General features: G+C 39.8%; 4 protein-coding genes across 5 annotated transcripts; 2 read left to right on the top strand and 2 right to left on the bottom strand.

Annotated features, from left to right (window-relative positions):
* Positions 1 to 2: 2 nt before the first annotated feature.
* Positions 3 to 3000, bottom strand: LOC115764293 (N-alpha-acetyltransferase 35, NatC auxiliary subunit homolog). The gene is made up of 6 exons (XM_030707230.1): positions 2921 to 3000; positions 2297 to 2778; positions 1661 to 2237; positions 1421 to 1602; positions 313 to 1359; positions 3 to 254 (listed from the first exon to the last, which is right to left on the bottom strand). Exons 2-6 carry the CDS (start codon positions 2759 to 2761, stop codon positions 114 to 116), a joined length of 2412 nt encoding a protein of 803 aa, XP_030563090.1. The 5' UTR covers positions 2762 to 2778; positions 2921 to 3000; the 3' UTR covers positions 3 to 113.
* Positions 3001 to 3798: 798 nt separating this feature from the next.
* On the top strand, positions 3799 to 20644 carry LOC115764311 (dopamine N-acetyltransferase). 2 transcript variants are annotated; one of them, XM_030707262.1, is made up of 4 exons: positions 3799 to 4035; positions 18537 to 18707; positions 19684 to 19836; positions 19958 to 20643. In XM_030707262.1, exons 2-4 carry the CDS (start codon positions 18591 to 18593, stop codon positions 20387 to 20389), a joined length of 702 nt encoding a protein of 233 aa, XP_030563122.1. In that variant the 5' UTR covers positions 3799 to 4035; positions 18537 to 18590; the 3' UTR covers positions 20390 to 20643. The 2 variants fall into 2 exon arrangements, with proteins under 2 accessions (XP_030563122.1, XP_030563113.1); XM_030707253.1 differs by lacking the exon at positions 3799 to 4035 and adding an exon at positions 16782 to 16975 and having other exon boundaries at positions 19958 to 20644.
* Positions 20645 to 21488: 844 nt separating this feature from the next.
* LOC115760959 (dnaJ-like protein 60) lies at positions 21489 to 22520 on the bottom strand. The gene is made up of 4 exons (XM_030702551.1): positions 22365 to 22520; positions 22172 to 22292; positions 21793 to 22097; positions 21489 to 21738 (listed from the first exon to the last, which is right to left on the bottom strand). Exons 1-4 carry the CDS (start codon positions 22415 to 22417, stop codon positions 21570 to 21572), a joined length of 648 nt encoding a protein of 215 aa, XP_030558411.1. The 5' UTR covers positions 22418 to 22520; the 3' UTR covers positions 21489 to 21569.
* Positions 22521 to 22637: 117 nt separating this feature from the next.
* Positions 22638 to 24740, top strand: LOC115760950 (RNA polymerase II-associated protein 3). Its single transcript, XM_030702539.1, has 6 exons — positions 22638 to 22862; positions 22923 to 23224; positions 23280 to 23488; positions 23543 to 24138; positions 24195 to 24477; positions 24537 to 24740. Exons 1-6 carry the CDS (start codon positions 22704 to 22706, stop codon positions 24626 to 24628), a joined length of 1641 nt encoding a protein of 546 aa, XP_030558399.1. The 5' UTR covers positions 22638 to 22703; the 3' UTR covers positions 24629 to 24740.
* Positions 24741 to 25731: the final 991 nt, after the last annotated feature.

The following is a 25731-nucleotide window of genomic DNA, read 5'->3' as shown; positions in this document are numbered from 1 at the left end:
CTGTATGAATACAAACCAATTTTATTTGTTACGGGACGAAACAAAATGTAAAAGAATGATCTAAAACAATAATGATTAGAGAGAGAGGAGCGATATGAACACGAACTTGGAAGCTACTTCAGTTTGATAATGGGAAAATAGCTATGCCTGCTAAAATCAAATTCCGGCTGACGCTTCACTTCCTTCTGGTGGCCACGGGCGAGCACATTCATCACCACAAAGTTGGTGCGCGCTATTTGCAGCAGGTCCAGAATCTAGAAGAGAAAACCCAATTAGTTATATTTAATAGTGGTTAATCTTTTTCAAGCCTACCTCCTGCTCGGGATTCTGTATACTTTCGAGCACATTGCGCGCCTGATCGAAATGCTTGGCCGCATAGCTGTACAGCTCCTCGACACTGTTGAGCATCATGTGATCGCGTATATTTTTAAACTCAGCATAGGACACTGGCGGCGGGCTGGTGAGGGGCACAAATGGCGCGAAGCGTCGATTGTAGCGTATTTCCTCATTGTCGAACTTGGACATGGGCAGACGCACGCGTCCATCTTTGGTTAGAGCACCCATGGCCTTGTACATGCCGCCGCACAGGCTGAGCAGGGCATGGTAGTAGACGATCTCCTGGCGATAGGGACGCTGCTGTTTCTTATTCTTCTTGGGCTTGGCGGCCTTGCGATTCTTGCCGCCAGAACCGCTGCCACCGCCATTCAATTGAATTTTGCTCTGATGATCAGCATATTCCTCTTGCGCCAGCAATATATTCTCCGTACGCGTCAGCGCTGATACCAGGAAACCCACTAGGAACTCATAGGGATACCAATAGATATACAGAAACTCGTGCACAGCATACAGCTCCAGCTCAAAGCCAGACATCAGATAGATGAGCATCGCACGAAAGCAATTATACAACACCCACGTGGAAAAGTGGGTGCTGTGCTTCAGCGCCGTCGCATGCGACTCATTGCCCTCCATGGCGCGCTCATTGGCCAGCTGATTCATCAGCGAATCCAGACGTGCCGCATCCACCTGCAGCGGATCGAAATTCTCAATTAGATGCGCCAGCTTATCGCGCTGCCGTGCACGATTGAAGCCGCACAAGCGTATGAACTGATTGAAGGTGTTCATGTTGATGCAATAGCGAAAGAAGGTTTCCAGATGCTGCTGCACCTTGGGATCACTGGCAACCGGATGCTTGGGATTGAGCACGGGCGGTGAATTAAAAGCCTGCACCGAATGTCGTAAAAATTGCTTCATCGATTGTTTGCCATGTGCTAAGCGTATACTCGAGCTGAACAGGCTCTGGAGCACGCTGCGCGAGAGGATGCAGTGTCCCGATTTGCGGCTGTACTCGATGAAGAAGTTCTAAAAGAAAAGCATATATATTAATTATATAGACTGCATATTTACTCAGCTTATGACATACCAGCGCGGAGTAATAGTCCTTGTGGCGTATCACCTTGCAGGCGTACTTGAAACGCGCCACCATCTCCTCCAGAAATTGATAGCTGGCGGGCCGTTCGCGTATCTTGATGCTGCGCGGAAATGTGGGTGGCTGGCTTCTGTCATGTATGCGCGGAGAGAAACCCATGGGATTAGGCGCCTCGGCTGTTGTGTTCAAAGATTTGTTAACCTATTTCCGGCATTATATAATTCGCATACTTACAACCCTCAACGGGCTGGGTGCCACGTTCAATGGTGCGTTTAATGAGCGGCAGTAGCTCGGACGCCACATTGAGACTCTTGTAAATCTCATTGACCGCCTCCTCGGCGCTCTCAGCACCCACCATTAGCTCCACTTGGTAAATGGCTTGGAATAGGTGGCGCATAAAGCGCAAACGATGTACCACAGCCATGAGATTTTGATTTTCAGCCGGCGGCAGCTGTTTGCACTTGCGCACCAGCTCATCCTCCACCTCTTTCAATAGTCCGGCAATGCTTGTGGGCTGAGCCTTTTCCGCTGCCAGCAGCGCCGAATTGCCATACAATTGAAAATCCTCTTCCTCGTTGACAGCAGCCAGTATGATGATATTTTTAATGACCACAATCAGATTGCGCACCGCGGTGCAGAAGACGCGCAGCGCCTTGTCCTGTATCTGTGATGGTGCATGCAGATAGAGGCAGGTGAATAACACTTGATCCATGGAATTGCCTTCCAGCCAGGAGACCAAACATGCAAACAGCGCATCAAAGATGCCAATAAGCTCCGCCGGCTCCAGGCCATCCAGCTTGATGGCGCCCATCTGTAATGCAAGCAGTGCATGAGGAGTTACTGATTCCAGCAAAGGCAATTGCAACTTACCGCAACGGCCGCCTCGAAAGAGGGCGGCGGCAAATCGAACTTATCAAAGCCCATGCCCACATCCATTTTGGGATCCATTATCTCTATCGCAGACATAGCCTCAAACAAGCCAAACAGCATATCCTGCGCCAGTTCGCCGGGCAGCAGCTCAGCGCAGGCATCGTGAAACTCCTTGGTCACATCCACCCAGCCGTGTATGGGGTATTGTGTAATGTCTTCGGCGGCGCTGCCGCCGCGTATTGCACGCTGTACATCGTTGTCCGCAAAACCGCATTCGCTCATACTCCACTCGTCCGGCTCATTGCTGTTGCTTTCCCGCTCCAAATCCCTCTGCTCAGCTGTAGTTCTTACCGCAGACACCGAAACTGAGGCTGCTGCTGCCGCCGCCGCTGCTGCTGCTGCTGCTGCTGCGGCGGTGGCTGCCTGAAAATCCGTTGGCTGCTCGCTTGTGTAGGTTCCGTGCATTATCCTTAATCGACCAGCTACTTGGCAAGTAGTTGCTTTTGTCAATTGTTATTACTTTTTGTGTTATTTTTTGTGTAATTCGATTTTTTGTCGTTCTTGACATGCATCTAAGATTTTGAGCAGTGTTGGTGAATACAGCGTAGAGTGCACAACACTTACCAAACGTATTTGACAACACTGTGTTTGCGTGGCGCCAAACACGTTACAAATTGAATTCATATATAAAATTAAACAAATCAGTTGAAAACTATTTGAAAGCTGGCTTTATAATATTTTTTTGTTTAATATAATATTAACTTCTGATTATTACTCTAGGTAAAGATAAAATAAATTGTATAATCTTCAATCTTGTTATCTTGTCATATTCTACTGTTCTGCTGTGCTTTGAGTGAAGGGTATTGTAAAGCCAGCAGCATTTTGGCAGTTAAGCCTGTATGTTCATTAAGCTAAGTAAATGAATGAATTGTAAATGCAGCAATTTTATAGACCAGACACGTTTCGTTTTCTTATGTTTATGCTGACTATATAATATATGAGTAATTTGGCTGACTGGTTAACAATTTTGCTCCGCTATTTCATATGATAAGAACTGTTATCGCAATAAGTCTGTATTTACTCAAATACCATATATGAACAACAACTGTTTCTGTGCAAAGTACTCATTTCGGCTGGCAGCAACAACACTTTGGCCTTATCAACAGCCCGCAACTGTTATCGGTCGCGCTCCAATTTGAGTGGAAAAGTGGAAAAGCTCGCTCAGCTCTTACACACGCTTTCGCTCTGCGCGTCGCGTCGCGTCGCGTAGCCTCGCCTCGCCTTGCCCAGCGTTAGGTTCGCATTCAGAGCCGGAGCGCTTTGTTGTTGTCTCCTCCATCGCACTTTTTGGGGGTTGTCCGTGTTCTGGCTCGCCGTTTGAGTGCTTCAAATGCCCAAATAACGGCACAATTGAGTGGCGCAAAAGCATTTCACCAATGCGAGGGGTTGTATCAGTTTGTTTACAACAATTCGGTTTCAGTATCAAATGCGTTGCCCTCGTGGTCAATACGCGCGCTAACGGTCAACCGCTAAAATAATCAACTATATAAAAAAAAACACACAAACATCAGGGCGCCCAGATTTAAAAGAACACACGACACGCCGCAAAAATTTTGATTGGTCGAGCCAAAAAAAAAAAAAAAAAAAATCAAATACAAAATACGAAGTGTTAGTTCATCAACAGCTGCGTCAATTTCTTGAGCAAGGAGCCAGCCCCATTCATTAGCCAATTCCAACGCGTAAGTTTGCCTGACCCAACGTGATTTAATTTTTTTTTTTAATTTATGTATATAGCTCATAAGGGTAATGTTCCATTTGTTTTCCCGCCCGGTTCTATGTGTTTCACAATAAGATTTGCCGCCAAGTGCTATATAAAAAATCGAATATGTCTTGAAAGAACAACAAGGTTTTTGTTTGTGGACCACAACTTGATTAAATGCCGCAAATACATTAATATATAAATACAAACACAATGGCGGAACCAGAAATTACGAGTCTTTTTGGCAAGCGACCAAATCAAATTATAAAAAAAAAAAAAATTGTCTGACCCTATAAATACTATATGTACTACGTCTGTGGCCGAAACAAATATTTTCCTAAGCATTTGCCGACCATTAAATATATGTTTTAAATATTTTTATAGTTTTATAGCATGCCAACGCGCAAAACCCCCAAAAAAAAAAAAAAAACAGAAAAAAAAATAGAACATCTCAAAAGATGAGCAAGGTTTTATTTTTAGGCCTGACTCGAGCTTTTCATAATGTACAAATTAACCCAAATACTTGGCAATGTTTGAAGACGCATTTGGCTTAAAGAATAACTTAAAAGTAGTTGAAGGAAATGCGCACATATTTTTACTATGTACAAGTTCGATTCGCAAGTGGGTCGTGGTTATCTAATGAAAATTATGAAACTACTTAATCTTAACTGTCTTAGTGTTAAATATTGGTCTAAAGCTTGTTTGAGATAAAGCCTTTCTACGCGATTCTCATGCTGCTTGCAGTTACTCTGTAGCCTTAACGATTTTCTTGTACTAACTATGTATACCAATTGATAAGAATTTATTTGGCCTCGCGCTTCGTGTATTTATTGATAACCACATGAAATACAGCTATTTATGGAGTGCTATCAATGGGTAATTCAAAGGGAGTCTAGAGTTCGCACAGCGATAAGCAGTCGAAAGAACTGATTTCAGTTTTCAATTTTCAAATTGAATAGCTAAGCCGAGAGCGGGTGCAGGGCTGGGCCGGGCTGGGCAGGTCGTGACAATTGACCAAATTATGAAAGTAAGGCACGCAAACATTCGATTTGCCAGGACCCACAGGACCACAGGACACCACACATAAAATGTACGACTACAAAATGCTGCAACAAAACCGACAAATGTATAAAAAAAAAAATGAAAGAAACACCACACAATGGGAAATCTGCACGTACGCGGTAAAAGCCATGAAAATCAAAGTCATGCAGACAACACACAAAGGAAAACGTAGGAAAAACTGAAATCAGAGCAAAAACTTACAAGGCACACACACACATGGAATTTACTTCAATTGATTTGCCGTGGATGGGAAGAGGGAAAAAAATAAATTCCAGTTGCCTAAGTCCCTTATTGAAGTCCAAGTCCAGTTGGCCCGACTTCGTCTTGACTTGTATTAAAGTTGCGTATACGCCCTCGATTCCCAACCAATTTCGCTCCGTCCCGCTCCCCTGCCCCTGCCCCTGCCCTTTGGCCTTGCGGTCCAAAGCATTTTTCTCACATTTTTTGTATCGATTTGATTGGATTTCATGTTACGAGTTTGTTGTGTTTAACACGCTTCAATAAAGTTGGCCGACCCAAACAAGTCGAATGCCTGAGCTTAATACGCCGCCGCCCCCCTTTTCTCGCCCTCCTTGGCTCTGTGCGGTCCACTTAATTGAATTCAAATCAACGACAGATGGGCAGGTGGGGTGTGTGTAAAGGTTGTGTACGTGTGTGGGTCAAATTAAATGTTGGCAGGACAATTGGCCAATAAAATTAGTTCGGGTCGAAGGACTAGACCATTATTCGTTGAACTTGAGAATTTTTAAAGAAATCTAACTTGAGGTAAATATAAAAATAGAACACCTCCTTCTCCTCCTCCTATAACTTCTAATAAGACACTCTCCAAAAAATAGTTACTAAAATTATTTAAGATAATTGAACATAATTGAAGAATAAACAAATTTGAAAAGAAATATAAAACTGTAAATTTTTTATATAAGATGTCGTTAAATAGAAAGATATATATATATATATAGAGAGAGAGACAGATATAGAGAAAGAGAGAGAGAGATCAGGAAAGAGAAGTAAGATTGAAAAGAAAGCTAGCTAAAAACTTAACCCTTTTAAATAAAACGCCTTTGAGACAGAGCCTCTCTACGCAAATCTCATGATGTTAAGCTAAGCTTTAATATAGAGAGAAATTACTGGCAATTGCCATTATAATACATAATTCATTAAAACCTTCTCAAAAGTCCAGTGCCAGCATAAAAAACCTTTTGTGAAAGAAATTAATGGATTTCGTCGAATTTAAAGGAAAATGTTAGTTCCAATGCGCTTTTGCAGCTCTTTGACTAAACGCAAATGAATGTAAAAAGTTTTTGCATAGAATTCACAGCTGCCGTTGCCCAGATCCCGGAGGTCTGTGTGAAATATGAGCGCACTCGGCAAATGGCAGCAGCAGAATGGAAAAATCATTTTTCATGCAATTAAATAAACGAGTCGGAATATTATGCTGGATCGTATTTGGCCACATAACAAATGAGCAAGGGGTTCAGATGGGGATTTATTATGTTTCCCATTTGCGAGTCGTAACAATTAATGAGACTCAAAGTAAAAGCTGTTTAATTCAATTGCCAAGCGGCTTTTGGCACAAACCAATTAAGCTAAAACGTTTGCCAGTTCATGAATGATGCTTCGATAAACAAAGGCGACGTTGAGGCAAGGAGCAGCAGCATTCAAAGGACCTGCCTGCTCTCATCTTGATAGAAACATAACAATGACAATAAAAACACATTAAAATCAATCTGTCAACAAAGACAAGCAGCTCTCCTGTCAAGAGGCCAGCCCCAGAGGCAGAAGGGGGCGCGCCTCAAAAGTCAGCTCCCCAGCGAACAGACTACGCGCAAGGCTCGAGTTGTGTCATTGAATTTTCAAGTGCTTAAATGGAAAACATACTTTGCATATTGTAACAAGTCGAGGACTGGCTCAGTCTATACAGATGCCATTATCATTAGCACAGCGTCAAAGGGAAACAGCATGCCGGATCTCATTTTATTACAAGAGGAAAAGCAAACAGCAAAATGGCGCCAACATTGTGTCAGCCAAAATCGCAGAGAGGGGCGCGAAACGGTGAAACGGTGGTTCGAGCCCCGAGGCAGCTTGTTGCTACTGCACTCCAGCCAAGCGGCAAACACAATGACAATCATAACGATGACGATGACGATGAAGAAGAAGAAGAAGATGATGATGATGATGATGATGACGATAATGGTGATGATGATGTTGATGATGATGTTGTGTTGTGCGCCAGCTGCCTGGCTGGCTTCCTGCCAACAATTTAGCTGCTGTCTGTTTGCTTTTCAGCTAGAAGAGGAGCCGAGAGGCGAGTGCGGCAAACTGGGCGTATGCGTATTGTTCTGTTGCTGCTGCCGCATCCGTGCGAGGCTTGAGCGCGGCTGGAGGGTGGGAGGGCTGCCAGATTAGCTGACTGTGAGGAAAAGCAACAACAACAACGACAGATTTCTGTGCTGCATGGTGGCATATGTAAAGAATTATCTTGCATTTTGCAGCATTTCATTTTAATTGAGCTTTAAGCTCTCGCATTGCCACTGCCACATCCACATGCATTTCCATTCCCATTTGGCACTTCCCGCTTCCTACTTCCCCGCGCCGCATCCAGTTCCGGCTTTTTTGTATCGTTTCATTCGCATTTTAAGCCGACAGCTCGCGTAATCCATGTCCCAGTGCACTGCACTAAATGCAAATGCGACAATGAATATATATCATTGGAGATGGAGATTCGCACAATATGCTGGCAATTTATGCATTTCGCTTTAACGACTGACAGCCAAATTACATTGTTGTTAAATGTGCCTGATGATATTTATATTTATAGAGTTATCTCTCGGTGCGTTACAAATTGAGATGATCCAATAAGTTTAAGCTGGCAATGCACGAATTTAAAATGCATTTCAAATGTGACAAGCGAAGCCAAACGGGGTATACAATGGGTATATTGTTTCCATCGGGATATAGGTTTATAGATTATTGGAGAAACTTCTAGGAATTTCTCTGAAAAGCTGCGAAATCTGTAGCTACTTAAAGTATTAATTATTTAACATAGTTGACATGACATATTATAGGCTTTTTTGTGGTTAAATCTAAGCTTCAGTTATTTTTAGTGTTGTAAAACATCTTATGAAGAAAATTTAACTGAAACTTGGCTTGTAAAGAAATTGAGAACTTCTGGGAATGACAAAAACACCTGCTAATTAAAAATGGCTCATTGTGAACACATACTTAAACTCGCTTACTCGAATGGCTTTAGTTTTCATTTCAATAATTAACAATAAAAATATATAATATATAAAATATATACTTACATAAATATAAAAATCTGCTGTAAGATTTTTTATATTTCAAATACGAAGAAACGTTATCAAATTTACAGAGTTTTGCGTTTTACTTCTGCAAAATACCAAAAAAAAAAAACATAAGAGAAAAAATGATTGATTTATTAGAAGCCATCCATCTACTGTAATTACTTTAATTAAGACTTATTTTGGAGTTTGATTACAGTGTTATAAAACACATTTATATAAGCCAGATTTTTTGTCTTAATGGTTTCTCAAACACTGAGGGAATTGATTTTTTTTTAAATTGTAAATGTAGCAATTATAAATAATTATCGATTTCTACTTTACAATGTTTTTTGAATTTGAATACAGAGTTCAAAACACAATGAAAACAGTCTCGCACTAAAACTCTTTTTTGAATGAATGATACATGTGAGGAACTTGAAAGGCTATACCTCTCCAAAATACCATAGAAAATATACGAAATGTAAATAACGAGTGATTTCTTGGAAGCCAGCTATTTAATGCAATTACTTTAGTTAAGAATTATGTTGGATCTTCGACTTCGATTCGAGACAGTGTTCGAAAACACACTAAAGTGAACACTTTGAAGAACTAGAATGGTTCGCCTCGAAACTGTTTTGTTCAACCCATTCGAGAAGAGATCGCCAGATACTGTAGAGTATCAGTTGATTCTATAACATTGATATTGAGAGATGACACACTTTATGAACAAATTGTTTTGTTTGTGAAAATACAGTTTCCCTGGCGTGTAATACACATGCATGGTAAACAGTATCGTATGACGGTTTGATATTATGGGTGCAATTTAATAAACTGGCAGCTAATGAATTTTTATTGCCCGGCAAATTCAGCAGTAGGCAAATTCAATGCTGGATTTGGCTGCCAATTTTAAACCACTTTAGAGTCCACACAGATCTAATGCTGCGCTCATGATAATGGGGCATAGTTGATTGTTGGAAACGTGCATTGTGTCTGGCGAGATAAAGGCACTTTAATGTGTTTAGAACGTAACATTAATATTGATCAGGCGCAAATCAAATAAAATAAAAATGAAATAAATTCAAAGCTAAAAAGATATGAAAAATACAATTAAACCCAAATGCTGTAGCTCTCGAATGTTTGTTGCCAACCGAGCTTCGTGCCTCGAGGCGCTGTTAATTATGGCCAAGAAACACCCACAAGCTTGGGCTTGGGAGCAGCTGCTCACGGCCCGGCTGATAAGGCGGCTTTTGAGGTTTATTGAAAGCTTGACAAGTTGGCAAAGTTGGCTAGCTGGCAATTGCATCGGTGCCGCATGCAGCGCCGTGGCATAGACGGCGACATTGGCTTTCAGTTTCAAGTCACGTTTAGCATTTAATGTTGACTTAAAGCCACACGACGACAACGACGACAACGGCTCCAGCTCCAGCCGACCGTGGGCCATTTGTCCAGTTACCCCCCTTTGGGTCTGGGGTCAAATCAATTCCGCTTTGTCAAGCACAAGCAAACACACACAGACACACACACGGATACACACACACACACAGCTGCCCACCTGTCGGAAAAGTCACAGACTTTGAACAATATATAGCCGAACTTTTTTGCAATAGTTATTTGCCCATGGTCTGTTATTTTGTTATAAAATATGATATATACCTGTCGCTATATATCTTTAATTTAACATTATTTAGCATATGTCATGCCCTGGTCAAAAGCATAACACGCGCCTCTATGTTGAATACCCTGTACTCCCGATCAGACGGAGAGAAACATTTGTGACTCTAGAATAAACTAAACCCAATTACTTATGGTTGTGCTTTAATTTACTTTAATTTTCAAATCGCCCTACTTGTAGATTCGACACAGGGTATTTCCGCGTCAAATACGCGCATGTAATGCTTTTTTTGTTATTTATTTTATAATGATTTATTGTATATTTAAAATGTAAATATTTAATTTATGGCAAAGAGGGCTAATTGTAAGTCATTTTAGCAGCGCGTGTCGTTTTTTGTCACTCCCAAATGGAAATAGAAAATTGCGCTAACCCAAAAGTCGTTAAGACTGGAACATAGTTAAGTAAAAGTTGTAACAGCTGCAAATAATGTTAACTTTAACAGTGCTCTATATTTATGTTAATGTAACGTAACATAATGGAAGCTGCATTAATGTTATTATTATGCTGTTATGTCTTTATTTGCAAGTTATGTTAGCTAGTTTAATTGTTGTCTGCCTCTAACTCAAAGCCTGTTCAATTGGTTTGATTTAAGTGTTAATTAAGTAAGTGTGTTTCTGATTCGTTGCACTTAGGGTTTCGTTTTTCTATTGAGACAACCAGCCGTAAGCTGGAAACTCATAAATCTTTGCCAACTCAAAGCTCTAGCGAATATTCCCAACCATTAAAATTGTAAATTTTCAAGCGCTCGTGTCATAATCGCTGGTTCTCCTAGTTGGATTTGCATATTGAAAACAAAATGTTGCTGCACTGGGCTATATTTTTATTAATTACATGTAGTTAGAATATCAACACAGCTTAATTGCAGTTTAACCTGGCCTGGACAGCATTAAATTAAGATTGATTTCAAGCCAAACTTGACCTTGAATCGTTTAAACATTTTACTATATTAAAAAAAAAAACTAAATAGGTTGGGCCAGGTGTGTTTTATCAGCGAAACTGTGTCCGCGTTAAGAATCTGATATACTAGAAGTTCTTAAAAGTCTTTTAAATGCAAAGCAGGTAAAAGCCGTCTTTATAAGCTGAAACCCATGAAAAATGGCCGGAAAGGGCGTAAGGTTTTGATGCAAATGTTGACCTGAAGCTGAAAATATATTTGTATCATATATATTTCGATATCTTCCTTCACTTGAGTAATAATCGATAAATATCGACTTTAACTTTTTCAATATCTTCTTTTACCTTTGTAATAATCGATAAATATAGATTGTGACACTTTTTTAAGCATAACTGCAAAAATGTCCCTCTGTCTGTCCGTCCGTATGTATGAACGCAAGGATCTCAGAACCTATAAGAGCTAGAGACTTGAAATTTTAGATGTAGGTGTTCCTAGTTCACGCGCAGATCGAGTTTGTTTCCGATAATCGATAACTTACTCCGTTTCCAAGCAATCGATAAAAATCGATATCGATATCCTGTTTTTTGGGCAATTTTGGTAAATAATAAGAGCTAGAGTCACCAAACTTGACATATAGCTTCTAAAATAGAATATATATATGCATTTGATGTTGGAAGAAGAAGGTTCAGGGCATCCCCTAGTCGGAAGCTCCCGACTAGAACCTCTTACTTGTTTGATATGATTCTTTGGTTGAACTGTCAACTGGGATAGTTCCCACATAAACTCTCGATTGGTGGCAAATCCAAATGTATTTGTCGGCAGATATCTAAATCATATTTAGCTGGCGATTTATGTGCGATACTTAGGCAAATGATCGGAGTACACACTTAAACGGCGTTAATGTCTTTATAATTATCGATATGCAAGCAAAATTGCAGCCACGACACACGATGACGGATCATTAAGAGTCGTAAAACGTGCGCACTATAAAATCATTCATGCAGGTAAAATAAATATATAAAAAAAAAAACAACAAGAAGCCAAGACGTGTGCGAGCTGCCTTATGAATAATTAAATGAACTACTAAACATTGCGAATTGCGAGTCGCAAATCGTAAGGTGCCCCGCACTGAGAACATGTGTAAATTGTCAATTAGTCTGTTTGAATTGACAGACCGCATTAAATTGACTTTCGACACGGGCCACAAACTTTAGAAATCCAAAAAAAAAACAAGTCAATAAGTTATTAGGTTAGTTATTAGAATATTATTAGGATATGAATACTCAAGAATACATAGATTTACTCGAATTCCGATCAATTGTTGCAGATAGATCTTAGCTGATAGATGATATTGTGGTTCCATTCTCATATGCTGGGTGTATAGTAATAGCTGCGATATAGGTTAAGATATAAGATAGAAAATATCTTGAAAATTAAGAAAGTTTCTTCGTACAAGAACCTCGACTGATCGTTCCTACGTTAGCTCTATAAGGCTTCGATCATTTAGAGAGCTTCAAAGCAGAGGGATTTGCACAGGAAAAGACATACCTGGACTCTTCTGATCCAGATATAGATATATCTACATATATAAGCTATATGCTCGCAAGGGTCATGATAAAATGAATATACCTTTGGTTAGGGTATAACAAATCAGTTTTATAACCGGCTCGTTGAAGTCTGAAGGAGTTATACAGCTCGTTAGTCACATGATATTGCAAAAATTGAAGCACACACACACGCCTCACACACACACACACGGCGCACACACATACACATACGGCAAATCAAGCGGAAATTCGAAATGAAAATGAAAATTTGCATGCGAATTGTTTAGACAATGCAATCGAAACGTTTGTAAGCCAAATTAGAGTTTGCATTCACAAGGTTCGATAAATTGAGCATAGCCAAGATCTATCCGATACGAGACTTGATTGCGTAATTATTATACAAAATCTGTGATTGTTCCAATTTGCGCAACAATAGCTCAGCATTCTGTTTATAAATGGGCATTGGCACTGCTTCAATTCTACTCTCATTAGAATTGAAAATGGGCGACTGGAAATCCATTTTACAATAGGAATTTACCCAAATTCCCATATCAACAGGCTACCTAATTTGTTTATCATATTCGAATAACTTTATTAGCCACACTGAAATTGCCCACTAAAACGCGATAAAAATCAACGTGTTCAGCTAAAAATAATCCCGTCTTCTTATTTGTTACGGTTTGCCCATTAAAAATGCGGGAAAACGGTAGCTTGCACAGTTGTTAGTCGGCGTACAAGCTGTGGGAAGCATTGCTTAACTTATTAATAAGTAAATTCTTAATGAAACTGTCTTTCTATTAGAGACACAGACGACAAATTTTGTTTAAGACTTCCGTTTTCTTTCTGTTACGCCAATCGCCCCTCTATGCGATTCTCATGATTTTAAATCATCATATTTTAAATAACTTTAATTCACTGTGTAGTGAAAAGTCTTTCTCTATCTCACATTCGTTTTCTTTGATTAGCTTTTCAGTCACACTCTCTCCCCCATTTCTTTCTCTCTCTCTTTTTTCTTTCTCTGACTCTCTCTTTCGCTCACCCTCACGTATATGCTCTATTCCTCTTCCACTAGCTTTGCTTTCATTTAAATTGCCTTTCTATGCGATTTTCAAAAACCTCAGTAAATCCTACAGGCTATATAGGTTATATTTCTTGCAGACAAATAGGCTCATAATATAGGTTAAATTAAATAAATTTGTAGTATGTAACACGAATATCTTAGGAAGAATTTAAAAGACACATACGCACACATTTCGTTGTACGTATACGTAATAAGCATACGACATGTTAGCCAGTGTCAAACAAAGCAATAAGCACAAAAAATATTTAAAAATAATCATAATATTTTGATATCCACATTATGACATGCCAAAAATGCTGCAATCACATTACCTTAATTAAAAAGACAGTCAGCCAGGTAATGAATATATAAATACGCATTTAACACCTGCAATTGACCACAACAAAGGCAGCACAATAAAGACAATGAGCCACGTTATGGCCGCGAGAAGGCTTGGCCAATTTGACTCTGATCTTATATAGATTATATTTGTAAAATCAGTTCGAAAATGTCTGTACGTTAAATTTAGAACTCTTCGGTTCGCAGAACAATCAAAGGCACGACAAATAAAATAAAAAATAATAATAATAAAAAAAAAAAACAGGTTCAGCGCAAATAAGCCAAGAGTTATTTTGTAATTTTCCAATGTGACTAAGCTATATTGCCATATAAATTAAAATATGCACATATGTATAACGTTTTATAAAAACAAAAAAAAACCCTATCACGTGCTCATCGGCGACAATTTTCAACAATAAAAGCAAAACGCGCACATAATAACAAAAACTAAGCCAAATAATAACAACAAAGAAAATAAAATATTCGGTGGAAATGTTGGCAAGTCAATAAACCAGCGTATCGCAGCTAAAAAAAAAAAATAATAACTTAATAAACAATATTTATAAATATTTTAAAAAATTTTGTATATATGTATGCATATTTATGTGTCTGCGCTTCGCTGTCTGCCAATTGACAAGAGCGCACGCCCGCCAAAGTAAACAAAATCGGAGGAGAACACAAACAGAGCTGGCGAAAAGAAAACAAGAGATTAAAAAAAAAACGAGTGAGAGGTTCTAGTCGGGAGCTTCCGACTAGGGGATACCCTGAACCCTCTTCTACCAACATCAAATGCATATATATATTCTATTTTAGAAGCTATATGTCAAGTTTCGTGACTCTAGCTCTTATTATTTACCAAAATTGGGATATCGATATCGATATTTTTATCGATTGCTTGGAAACGGAGTAAGTTATCGATTATCGGAAACGAACTCGATCTGCGCGGGAACTAGGAGCACCTACATCTATTTCTCATTTCAAGTTTCTAGCTCCTATAGGTTCTGAGATCCTTGCGTTCATACATACGGACAGACAGACGGACATGGCTAGATCGACTCGGCTATTGATGCTGTTCAAGAATATATATACTTTACGGGGTCGGAGCTGCTTCCTTCTGCGTGTTACATACATTTGCATTTTGCACAAATACAATATACCCTTATACCCATTTTTAATGGGTTCAGGGTATAAAAATGGCAAGAAAAACGAAAAAAAAAAAACAACAACAACAAAGAGCTACTCGAAGTATTGCCGGCACCTTCAATGCAAACACACCCAGCGCGACTGACCTCCAACTCTGCCCCCCCCCTACCCCCCCCCCCCCCTCTCTCTCTCCACTCTAATCTCTTCAGTGCCGAGTGTCGCATTGAAATGCCTGCAATATTGGCTCGCGCTCTGCGAGAGAGTATTTGTATGGCAAACAGTTAGCAGTCGATCTAGATACATCTTACCTCGTTGACAAGCGGCAAATATTTGACATAGTTGAATGAGCGGCATTTCGAGAGGAGCTGCTGTCAATTTAAAGGGGCGGCATTTTGCATAAGTGCAACAAACTAGATAACAATACAATTGCAAGGCAGGCATTCATTTTCACTTAAAGCGCGATAGCTTAACTTTAGGTTAAACTTCAGGTTAAAATACAACAGCAACGCTCGTAACATGAACGAGTTACTTGCCGCAGCCAACTTAACGTGCTGCCAAATTTAATTAGTGCAATTAACAAATATACTTGCAATGTGTGAAATTAATTCAATTAATATAACACCATATGACTCCCTTATCATAACTTTAGTCAACTACTTAGCGAAACGCTTTCTCAATCCGGAAGCAGCGTGCAAAATTGACCTCTCCCATCAGCCAAAACTCCAAACAGGCAGCCGGAAAGCGGCGGCTGTGACTGACCGGCAATAAACTATTCACAAACTTGTCACGATACCAAAGCGCTGTTCCCTTCTCTGTTTTGATCTCACTGAGAAAGAGTAAACAGAGCGAGAGAGAGAGTTTGAGAGAGCGGGTTTTCTTTGATCACTCACACACACACACACGAGCATACAACTGTTTGTCTAATCCGCTCGTGTGGAACCGCCGCAGCAAATGCAAATGTTGCCTCTGCATACACCTTCATCTGCCTACACACACACACACATACATATGCTCAATCAAACGTAGCGCCAACGTCACTGCTGGCGTCGCTGCCCGCCGCTGCTGCCGATAGCCATACACTGTTTTAGCTTTTGCTATGTCCGGCAATTCGCTTGCTCGTGCTTCGTGCTCAGTTGTGATCGGCAGCAGGCAATAACGGAACTGGATTCATTTGGCAAAGCCAGCGCCTGCCTGAAAGAGATTGAAATTTCGCCGTCCTACGTTGCCTTCATTCTCTCTGTCTCTCTCTCTCGCGCTCGTGCTCTCGCTCTGGCTGCCTTGTTCGGTTCGGGTTCAGGTTCAGCACACACTGCGTATACGTTACTCTGCCCAATACCCCTGCCATATATAAAGTGCAAACAGCCGCGATGTTTGGCATTCATTGTTTGCACAAGGGAAGCTAAAGCTCGCGGATGCCGAGCGCGACACCTGAACTAAAACTAAACCCAAACCCAAAACACACGCCAGGATTAATTCGAAAAACATTTACAATAATATCGAATCACGTTATTTTGTGAATATGTGTGATTTAATAATAAATTAGCATTATTTGCAACTGTCAAAGCTGTGAAGTGTGTCAGCTGTGCGTTTGTGCGCACAATCAAGAAAGAAAATAACACACCAAAAATCAAAGCAACAATAATAAATATAAATACGTTGGCAAATAAACAAATGCCGCAAAAGCAGCAGCAACAACAAAAAGAACAACAACAACAGAAATACCAAAGAAACGCGCGCGCCAAAAAGCAAAAACAGAGCTAGGGATTTTTAACTATATTTTTTAACATTTTCTCACGCCTCACACAAGGAACCTTAAACAAAAACAAAAACAAAAACAACAACAACTATGGAGGTACAAAATATGCACGAGCAGCCTCTGCTGCAGAGCAAACGCCACATCCTTGACTCCAGATGTGCGGTAAGTGTGGCCTACCATATAGAATCATACATATACTATATAGTAGACTGGTTGACTGGTTGATCGACCCCCAAATCCGATTTGTAAACACAGTCAACGATTGTAAACACAGTTCGTTTGCGTGGGCTCCACGAGGCCGGGGCGTGTTGGGGAAAGGGGCGGGAAGCGGCAGCCCTATAAATATAGCGTGTGCCAAGAATAGCTGCGATCGCGCCAAAGCGAAGAATTATGCCAAAGTAAACATTTAGTCTAATACGCAAGTGCATAAATCCGGAGAGAGAGAGGCAGAGAGAGAGGGGGGGGGGGGGGGGCTGGTGCTTTACGCACTCAAAATGCAATTACATTAAATTTAACGCAAAATATGCAAAGTATTCGATGTATTAACGCGGCTCATAAAGCAACAATCTTGTGATTCCAATACTACACTAGACTGCAAGATAGGGGAACGGATTTTATGCTTCTTGAAAGAAATTTCTCTAAAATGTTTGGCTTGTTTTCTCTATAAGAAAATAAAAAAAGGTTTAACTTTAGTCTCAGCTATTAGTTACAAAATGAAAACTGAAACTATTTCATTTTTGTTGGAAGTGAAAAATATTGCTCAAGTAAATACCCAACATTTCTAGCAAATAAACAAATGCAATGTTATTAAGTTCCTTTGTAGGGAAATAAGTACACAAGTAAATTTCCCTTTTCATGGTTGTTCAAAGAAAAAAAAAATCCCTTTATTGTCAAGTTGGGCAATATTCAGTCCTATGGCGTAAGCTAAGCCCAGCTTGAGCTAAGATTTCCCACTTATTGCGAATGCTGGGAAATTGGATTCAAAATATTCCATTAATTCTTCAAATCTTAAGTACATTTGAATTGAAAATTAAAGAAAAAAAGTTAGTTCATTAAATTTGCAATATGGTAATTACGCTAATACTATAGTTTTGTGGCTTATATAATTATTATTTTCCCTTTCAACAAATATATAAAAAAAAGTATAGTATAGAATAATTGCACTGTGTCTAATGTTTGTTCTATTATTATTTAAATGGATAATGATAATATGTTTGTTTTATTGGAAATCATTAACACACATATTATTAGATCAAATCGGGTTTCTGCCAATAACAGCTATATAGTAAAATATATAGTATCCAGTGCTAAATATAGTTTTAGCTATTTTCTTATAGTTTCGCATATTTCTGTTATATATTGAAAACTTTGCTCAGCCGTTTTCGCATGTTGAAATATTAATTGTTTAACCATAATTTATGCGATGTGTCAAAAATGTACATGAAAAACAAATTCAAATATTACCCGCCCGGCTGGCCATGGAAATGCCTGTGGAAATGGCTGTGTGGAAATGCAAGTGAAAAGTCGGCGTCGTCGTCGTCGTCGTCGTCGTCTCATGGCGCACATGTGCTTCAAATTAAAATGTCTGGCTTTCATCTAAGAGCAATAAATAACCATAATAAATCGAAACACACATAGAAATACATGCCTATATATACATATATATATATATATATATATATGTATATGTGCCCATTTTTAATGCTTTTGTTTCGTCTTGCAGCTAAACGATTTGTATCCGATCGCCCGTCTGACCCAGAAATTGGACGTGCTCAATATGTCGTCGTCGACGTCGTCTTCCAATTTGGACAAGGAATGCCCCGTTACCATTGAGCTGGTGCGTCCCGAGGATACACCTGAAGTTCTGGCCATGCTCAAGACTTTCTTCTTTAAGGTTGGCTTTGATTTCTAATTGCCTTACCCTTCCCTTTTCCTTTCTTTTATTTAATTTTAATAGATTGCTTGATTATTCAAATTGTTTAATTATAATTGACACAGGTGCTGCTGCAGTCAAAACAAAGCAAACAATTTTAAATAAATGCATCATAAATTTTAATTAGCAAGGGATTGGCTTCAATGAACACACTAAAACCCGATTTTTGCATTAATTAAAGATTTTTGTGAATGTTTTTTGCAGCTTTTTTGTTTCTGTTTTTTCACCTGATTTACAAAAGTGTTTGAACTTTTATCCTTAATACGAGCTGAGTCACAGGGAAATCCCTTGATGAGACACCTGTTATGTTTACCTTTAACTAGAGCAAAAACCAGTTCAAACTCTGAAGATCATCAACTAGTTGACCAGTTCACGCTCGACTCGCTCGCATCAGAACGATCCGTTCGCGTAGAACTTGCGAAACGCGTGACAAACTTCCACTCCAGTTAACGGGCCAAAATCCGTATTGGATTGCAATTAATTGGAAACTTGAAGCGTGACATATAATATAAAAAACAATGCAAATAATGCAGCATTCAAACCCGACTGACTGACTGACTGTGGCTCCGGTTCCGTTTAGCATTGCCATAAATTATGAATAAATGCTGATCGAATAGATAAATAAACGAATGCGTGCGCATAAATCATTTGATTATAATTCGCATGTTGTGCTCGTGTCTCGCGTAATTGCCTAAACAATTTGTACAAATTATACTATTTAAAATTCCATCAAAGATTTCGCATATGCAGCAAGCATATTTTGTTTATATTTTGATCAAAACAAGATTCAATTTCCATTTGCCAAATGTTAATTATTTTTTTTTATTAAATATTGTCACATAAACAGGCCCAGCCAGTTGTTGTGCTGGTTTAATAGAGCCAGTTTTTTTTGTTCCTTTCTTTAATTAACTTTACTTTTTCTTCTTTCTTTTTGCAGGATGAGCCACTGAATACATTTCTTGATCTCGGCGAGTGCAAGGAACTGGAGCAATTCTCAGTGAAGCCCCTCAAGGACAACTGCTCGTACAAGGCGCTCAACAAGAAGGGCGAAATCATAGGCGTCTTTATCAATGAACTCATGCGACGACCTGTAAGTCGGAATACAATCTACGCCCACTTCTGCCTACCTTGACTTTCTTAATCATCATCTATCTATAGTAGCTAATCAATAAAAAGGATTTCCCTACTAATCAAATTCCATTTCTTTTTAGTCAGCAACTGAGCCGGCTGATAAGTTGGCCGATCCCTGCGAACATCCCAAATTCCAAAAGATACTCAGCCTAATGGATCACTTGGAGGAGAAATTCAACATATTTGATTTGTATCCGAATGAGAATTGCATACTCGATGGCAAAATACTTTCCGTGAACAGCAATTATCGCGGCTGCGGCATTGCCGGAAAGCTGACGGAACGTGCCTATGAGTATATGCGGGAGCATCAGATCTCCGTCTACCATGTGCTGTGCTCCAGCCACTATTCGGCGCGCGTTATGGAGAAGCTGGGCTTCCATGAGGTCTTCAAACTGAATTATGCGGACTATAAGCCGCAGGGTGCGGTCGTCTTTAAGCCGGCCTTGCCGCATGTTGCCGCACGCGTCCTGGTCAAGGAGCTGGACCAGGATAAGCCCAAGTCTGTGTTGTAATTGTAATGAGCCAATTATGCATTTCATAGAAAATATGTGATTTTTAGTTTGTAGTTCGGTGGCGGGATTTTTAAGTATATATTATTCAATCGAGAATCGTGCGCTCATTTCATTCTTCTTTTGTGCTTTCAACTTCAAATTAGTAGAAAAATATACAAGTACAAGCTATACAAACATTTACGTAATTAAATGCGCCCAACGCGAGGTTAATTTAAGTGTTCAATTTGCTCAAAGATTGCTTAATTAAAAGAAATAAATAATATAAATAAAAACATAAACTACGTTATGCTTTTTTTTTTTTTTTGAAAGAGCGTACCTATCGATAAAGAAGCGCTACCGAAGATTGAATACGCTTGCAGACCAAATTTTCTTATTTTCTTCTTCTGGGCAAATAAATAATGGATAAGTATGGATAAGTTTTTCATACAACAACCGATGTTAACAAGACTTTGCATAAATGTAAAGAGCTTAGTAAAACTTATAAACGGCGAGTTTTGGTCAAGATATCCTGAAAAACAAACAAGTTTTCCATACAACAACTTAACTTTAGAAAGATCGTTCCTATGGCAGCTATATGATATAGTGTTCCGATCTTAATAGGATTTTGCATATATATAAGGAGTAAGGTAAAACTTATTAATGCCGAGTTTGGTCAAGATATCTTGTAAAACAAACAAGTTTTCCATACAACAACTTAACTTTCGATCGATCGTTCCTATGACAGCTATAGGATATAATGGTCCGATATTGCTAGGATTTTGCATATATATCAAATGCTTAGTTAAAGTAATAAATGCCGCGTTTGGTTAAGATTTCTCGCTAAACAAAAAAGTTTTTCATACAAGAACCTACTTTTCGACCGATCATTCCTAGCTTTACAAGTGAGAGCCCAGTTCGCATAGAAACAGACGGACGGACAGACGGATATGGCTTTATTGGTTCGGAGATGTCTCCACAAATTATCATACCTACCCCCTGCAAGGGTATAAAAAGTAAGAAATGGGCAGATAGCTTTAAATTACACAAATTGTCTTTCAGTTTCTAGGCCTTAAAAGCGAGCTCCAGCTCGCGCTTCTTTCACAGAATAAACAGTTGTCCATTAAGCCCATACATAAAACATATCTATTTGAATACTATGTACAAAAAATTTAGTCTAAACATGATTAAAACGTTGAAATGATTACTTGGCTGCTGCCCTGCCCAATGGATCCCTAGCCAGGCGCTCGACCATGCGCCGCATTTGCTCCTGATTGCCATATTTTTGCGCATCGGCAACAACAGCCGCATGGTGAGAGTTAGCCTCCGCTGAGATTTCATCTTGTACTTGACGGCTCAGCGCAAACGAATGTCTGATAAGTTACAAATATAATATCTAGATATATAAACAACAAGATGCCACTTACTTGACCGAGCTAAAGCCGAAGATTGCGCCAAGAATGCCTAAAGACATTAGAAACAAGGCCACCTGCCAGTTGGAGACACGATTCATGCCCCTGATGCCATAGTACGGGCCAGGATTTGGGTTGTAATTGGGCCTCACATCCCAGGGCTGAATCGTTTCACGTGCGCCGCCCGGATACCAGATCAAGCTGTCGTCGTAATCCTTGCGCGTCGATGTCTTCACCAGGGTCTGATACGCCTCCGTTATTTTGACAAAGCGCGCTGTTTTCTCCACGCTTGCGGCATTGCTCTTAACATCTGGATGGTACTATAGGAAAAATAAACAAAGAGAATTTATTTATATAGTAAGTAAACAGCGACAACCGCTTGCACTTGTTGCACCTGTTTGGAGAGTTTCAGATAGGCGTTGCGTATATCCTGTTTGGTGCAATCGCTTTTAACATTCAGTACTTCGTAGTGGGTCTGCGGCGTTTTTGTCTTCGAATTCGTTTTGTAGGCGAAACTGCGTGTTAAACAAATTTAAGCGTTAATTTATGTAACCAAAACAATGCAACAAGCGTCAAGCGTTACCTACTTACGTCTGCCGGCTGCTCCGTGGGCAGCTATAAAGGCTGGTAGTCGGAGCATGCTTGATTTTCTCCCTCTTTTCCCTTCCGCTGCAGCAGTTTATGTAAATAAACAACAACTAAATAAATTTTATTCCATTTGGTGTTTTCGGAAAACTAAAATAAAAGTGTTGAAAAGCGTACTATATGAATACAGCTGGCGATACAGCTGTAGGCGATAGTATCGCCTCATTTATTTTGCACAACTATCGATAGCCCGTCACAATCGATATTTTAGTCAAAAATCGCTGTCATGACAACCAAAAAATAGCGCTCTTTAAGAATAACAACAATCATAAAATTATAAAATGAGCAGCGAAAAAAAGGCAATGGAATTGCAATTCCAAGTGCGCCAGAACGCACGTGACTATCAGAGCTCGGTCCAGGATCTCTTCTCATGGGAGAAGGAAATCAAAAGCAAAGAACAGGCAATGCAAAATGCGCCCGCACCAACTGTTCAGACAACCGTGAGTAGTTAGAAGAGGGGCTGGTGAGATCGTCACGTTTACAACTACGCGTGTTTTTAGAACGTGCCGGTGCGCAGTCACGTGACAAAGGGAAATGAGACGCGGAAACCAATAGCAAACAGTGCCACAGGTAGCCCCGGTGGCTCAGCAGCAAGCACGCCGACCGAGAAACAAGACTTTCCGACGGACGCATTGGCACAACTGCACAAAAAAGCTAATGATATTAAAGATCGTGGCAACAACTATGTGAAACAGTCCGACTATGAGAGAGCCATCGAAGCGTACACTGAGGCCATAGACGTTTATTCTCAAGATCCCATTTACTTTATCAACAGAGCCTTATGCTATCTGAAGCTAGAACGGTAAGTGGAATATCATATGCATATTAAATAAGCCCTACTGACCTATTCCTTATAGCTATGATAACTGCGTTGAGGATTGCGATGCGGCCATTGGGCTAGACAAGCTATGCGTTAAGGCCTATTATCGACGCATGCAGGCGAATGAATCGATGGGCAATAATATGGAAGCTCTCAAGGATTGCACCACCGTGCTTGCCATAGATCCCAAGAACCTTGAGGCCAAACGGAGTTTGGAACGCATCAACCAACGTTTGCGCAAGATTGGTATTTACCTTAAATAATTTATATTGAACTAAGCTAATTGTGCCCAATTTACAGCTAACAAAAACGGTCCCAACTTTAGTGAAAGTCGCGACGATTTTGTAGATATTTTACCATTCGATAAGCCCGCTTACAAGCGCTCAAAGCAGCCCATGCGTCGTGTGCCTGTGGTGGACATTGTGTCGCCCCGGCCCAACCAGGATGAGCAAAAGCCATTGCGCATATCGGATGAGGAAATTGATAAGATATTCAATAGTAATTGCGGACCTTTTGAGGAAGTGAAAAAGGCAAAAAAAGATAAGAATGTAACTAAGCCAAATTCCTTGAAAGCGAAGGAAAAATTAGATGTAAAAATTCAGGAACCCAAGCAACCAGCTGCTCAGTTAAAAGTCACAGAAAATTGTACAAAGTCCTTAGAAAAAAATGTCGTTATTGAGCCAGTTCAAGCTGTAAAACCAGAAGATACCTCTAATAGTAACAAAATCGTAGAACAAACTGTTGAAACTACCTCACAGCAAACCGAAAAAGCTGAAGACTCCGATAAGACTACCCAAGCTATAGAAAAAATAGTCGAAATTAAAAAATCTAATACAATAATTACTTCAACTGAGCAAGAAACGCAAGTCACAGAATCCGCCGACGGCTCAATGGAGGTACGTGAAATACTATAAGTTTATAATTTCACAATTAATTATCCTTTTTTTAACAGCGCATTCCAGCTGCTCCAGCCGGCACAGCCCAGTTTTATATAACATGGAAGGAACTGTCGCCAAATCAGAAATATCACTATTTGAAATCTATTGAAATACCAAGCCTGTGCAAAATACTTGGCGCCGGCTTTGATTCGGACACATTTACGGATCTATTGCGCACATTGCAGGATTTCTATGTGCCCAACAAGGAGCCAACAACAGCTGCAGTGCTACTCGAGATAAGCAAAAATGATGAATTCAATATCTTAGCCATGCTTATGTCGCAGGAGGAGAAGAAAAGTAGGTGCAGGTGTTTCATTTATAAAATCTTCAATTAATTTTAAATTCCATTTTTGCAGTGATTGCTTTCATAATGGATGGCATTAAGAAGTTTCCCAAAAACAATCCAGCCCTATTGGATAAACTTAGCAAGGCCTATAATTTAGCCTGAAGTTAAAAATTGTTATAAACAATAAACGTACTTGATTTGCTTCAGATTGTTAGCTCAAAAAGAAAAATGTTTTTAAAAATGTTAATTGCAAATAGATGTGAGAAACCTAAAAATTAAAAGTGGTTTGGTTTATGCATACATTTAATTTATCATTAAAGAGTAGGGATTTAGTCACACGTACAGCTCACACAGACGCCGACGCTTCCAAAGCATTGAAACTGAACGCTGTGCGTGCACTAATACTTGCGCAGCACACACACACACACACACACCCAAACAGAGGACTTTAATTCGAAAGCTCAATTCACGTGAATGCTAATAACATAAATCCGAAACATTTCCAGTGCAATGAATAATAAATATCAAGAAAAAAGAACGATTCACATGTAAGAACGAGAACACGAACGTCACCCAGTCAAGCAATGAATATTAAATAGCAAATTGAGTAATATGAATTAGTGTAATTTACATAAATCAACGTATTAATTCAATCAGAGAAAGCTGCTACCCAAAATACATATGTATACATATATGTGTTTGCATGCGTATGTATATATGTATGTATGTATTTTTCTTGTAAACTAACAGCTCCATTAAATGATTTAAAGTTGAAATTATGCGCTGATGGGTTAACTGCAGCATTACAACACCAGCTGAAGGCGAAAAAAACATTGGAGCATCGAGTGCTAATCCGACGAGCGGATCTGGCATCTGAGAACTCTCTGGCCGAGCTGAGCCAGATTTGTGCCAGCGTGAGAGCCGACATAGCCGAACGCTGCTCAGATGTACTAAGCAAATGTACCGGGTTTAGCTTAAGAGCCATTGTTGTTGCATAGGCTAGTTATAATTTAATTTACATTACTTTGTTGCTTCTTATCGTTCGTAAGCTGCGCGCATGTTGTGCGCTTTGCGTCTGTGTGTGTGTGCGCGTACATGTTCGGCTTGACGTAGTTGCCAGATGAGCGCAAAATGTGACGAGCGCACTGGCAACTCCGCGACCGAAGCTAAGCTTCATTAAGCAGCAGCTGGAGAGGCAGCGAACGGAGCGCATGATCGCCCAGTTGCTGTTCACACTCTAACAGATTTAGATATCGCGCTCTGGC

Source organism: Drosophila novamexicana, unplaced genomic scaffold (assembly GCF_003285875.2).
Source record: "Drosophila novamexicana strain 15010-1031.04,08,12 unplaced genomic scaffold, DnovRS2.1 tig00000008-arrow-pilon, whole genome shotgun sequence".
Lineage (NCBI taxonomy): Eukaryota > Metazoa > Arthropoda > Insecta > Diptera > Drosophilidae > Drosophila > Drosophila novamexicana.
Note: the sequence above shows the minus strand (reverse complement) of the source record. Positions and strands in the feature narration are given on the sequence as shown.

Excerpts from the sequence above, each read along its gene's own strand:
- LOC115764293 (XM_030707230.1), bottom strand. The coding sequence starts at position 2,761 with ATGCACGGAACCTACACAAGCGAGCAGCCAACGGATTTTCAGGCAGCC. Across the intron at positions 2,238-2,296 it reads CTTTCGAGGCGGCCGTTGCG|ATGGGCGCCATCAAGCTGGA; the intron begins GTAAGTTGCAAT and ends CTTGCATTACAG. Across the intron at positions 1,360-1,420 it reads AGGACTATTACTCCGCGCTG|AACTTCTTCATCGAGTACAG; the intron begins GTATGTCATAAG and ends CTTTTCTTTTAG.
- LOC115764311 (XM_030707253.1), top strand. The coding sequence starts at position 16,904 with ATGGAGGTACAAAATATGCACGAGCAGCCTCTGCTGCAGAGCAAACGC. Across the intron at positions 16,976-18,536 it reads TCCTTGACTCCAGATGTGCG|CTAAACGATTTGTATCCGAT; the intron begins GTAAGTGTGGCC and ends TTCGTCTTGCAG. Across the intron at positions 19,837-19,957 it reads ATGAACTCATGCGACGACCT|TCAGCAACTGAGCCGGCTGA; the intron begins GTAAGTCGGAAT and ends ATTTCTTTTTAG.
- LOC115760959 (XM_030702551.1), bottom strand. The coding sequence starts at position 22,417 with ATGCTCCGACTACCAGCCTTTATAGCTGCCCACGGAGCAGCCGGCAGA. Across the intron at positions 22,293-22,364 it reads GGAGCAGCCGGCAGACGTAA|TTTCGCCTACAAAACGAATT; the intron begins GTAGGTAACGCT and ends TTTAACACGCAG. Across the intron at positions 21,739-21,792 it reads TTCGGCTTTAGCTCGGTCAA|ACATTCGTTTGCGCTGAGCC; the intron begins GTAAGTGGCATC and ends GTAACTTATCAG.
- LOC115760950 (XM_030702539.1), top strand. The coding sequence starts at position 22,704 with ATGAGCAGCGAAAAAAAGGCAATGGAATTGCAATTCCAAGTGCGCCAG. Across the intron at positions 23,489-23,542 it reads CCAACGTTTGCGCAAGATTG|CTAACAAAAACGGTCCCAAC; the intron begins GTATTTACCTTA and ends CCCAATTTACAG. Across the intron at positions 24,478-24,536 it reads GTCGCAGGAGGAGAAGAAAA|TGATTGCTTTCATAATGGAT; the intron begins GTAGGTGCAGGT and ends CCATTTTTGCAG.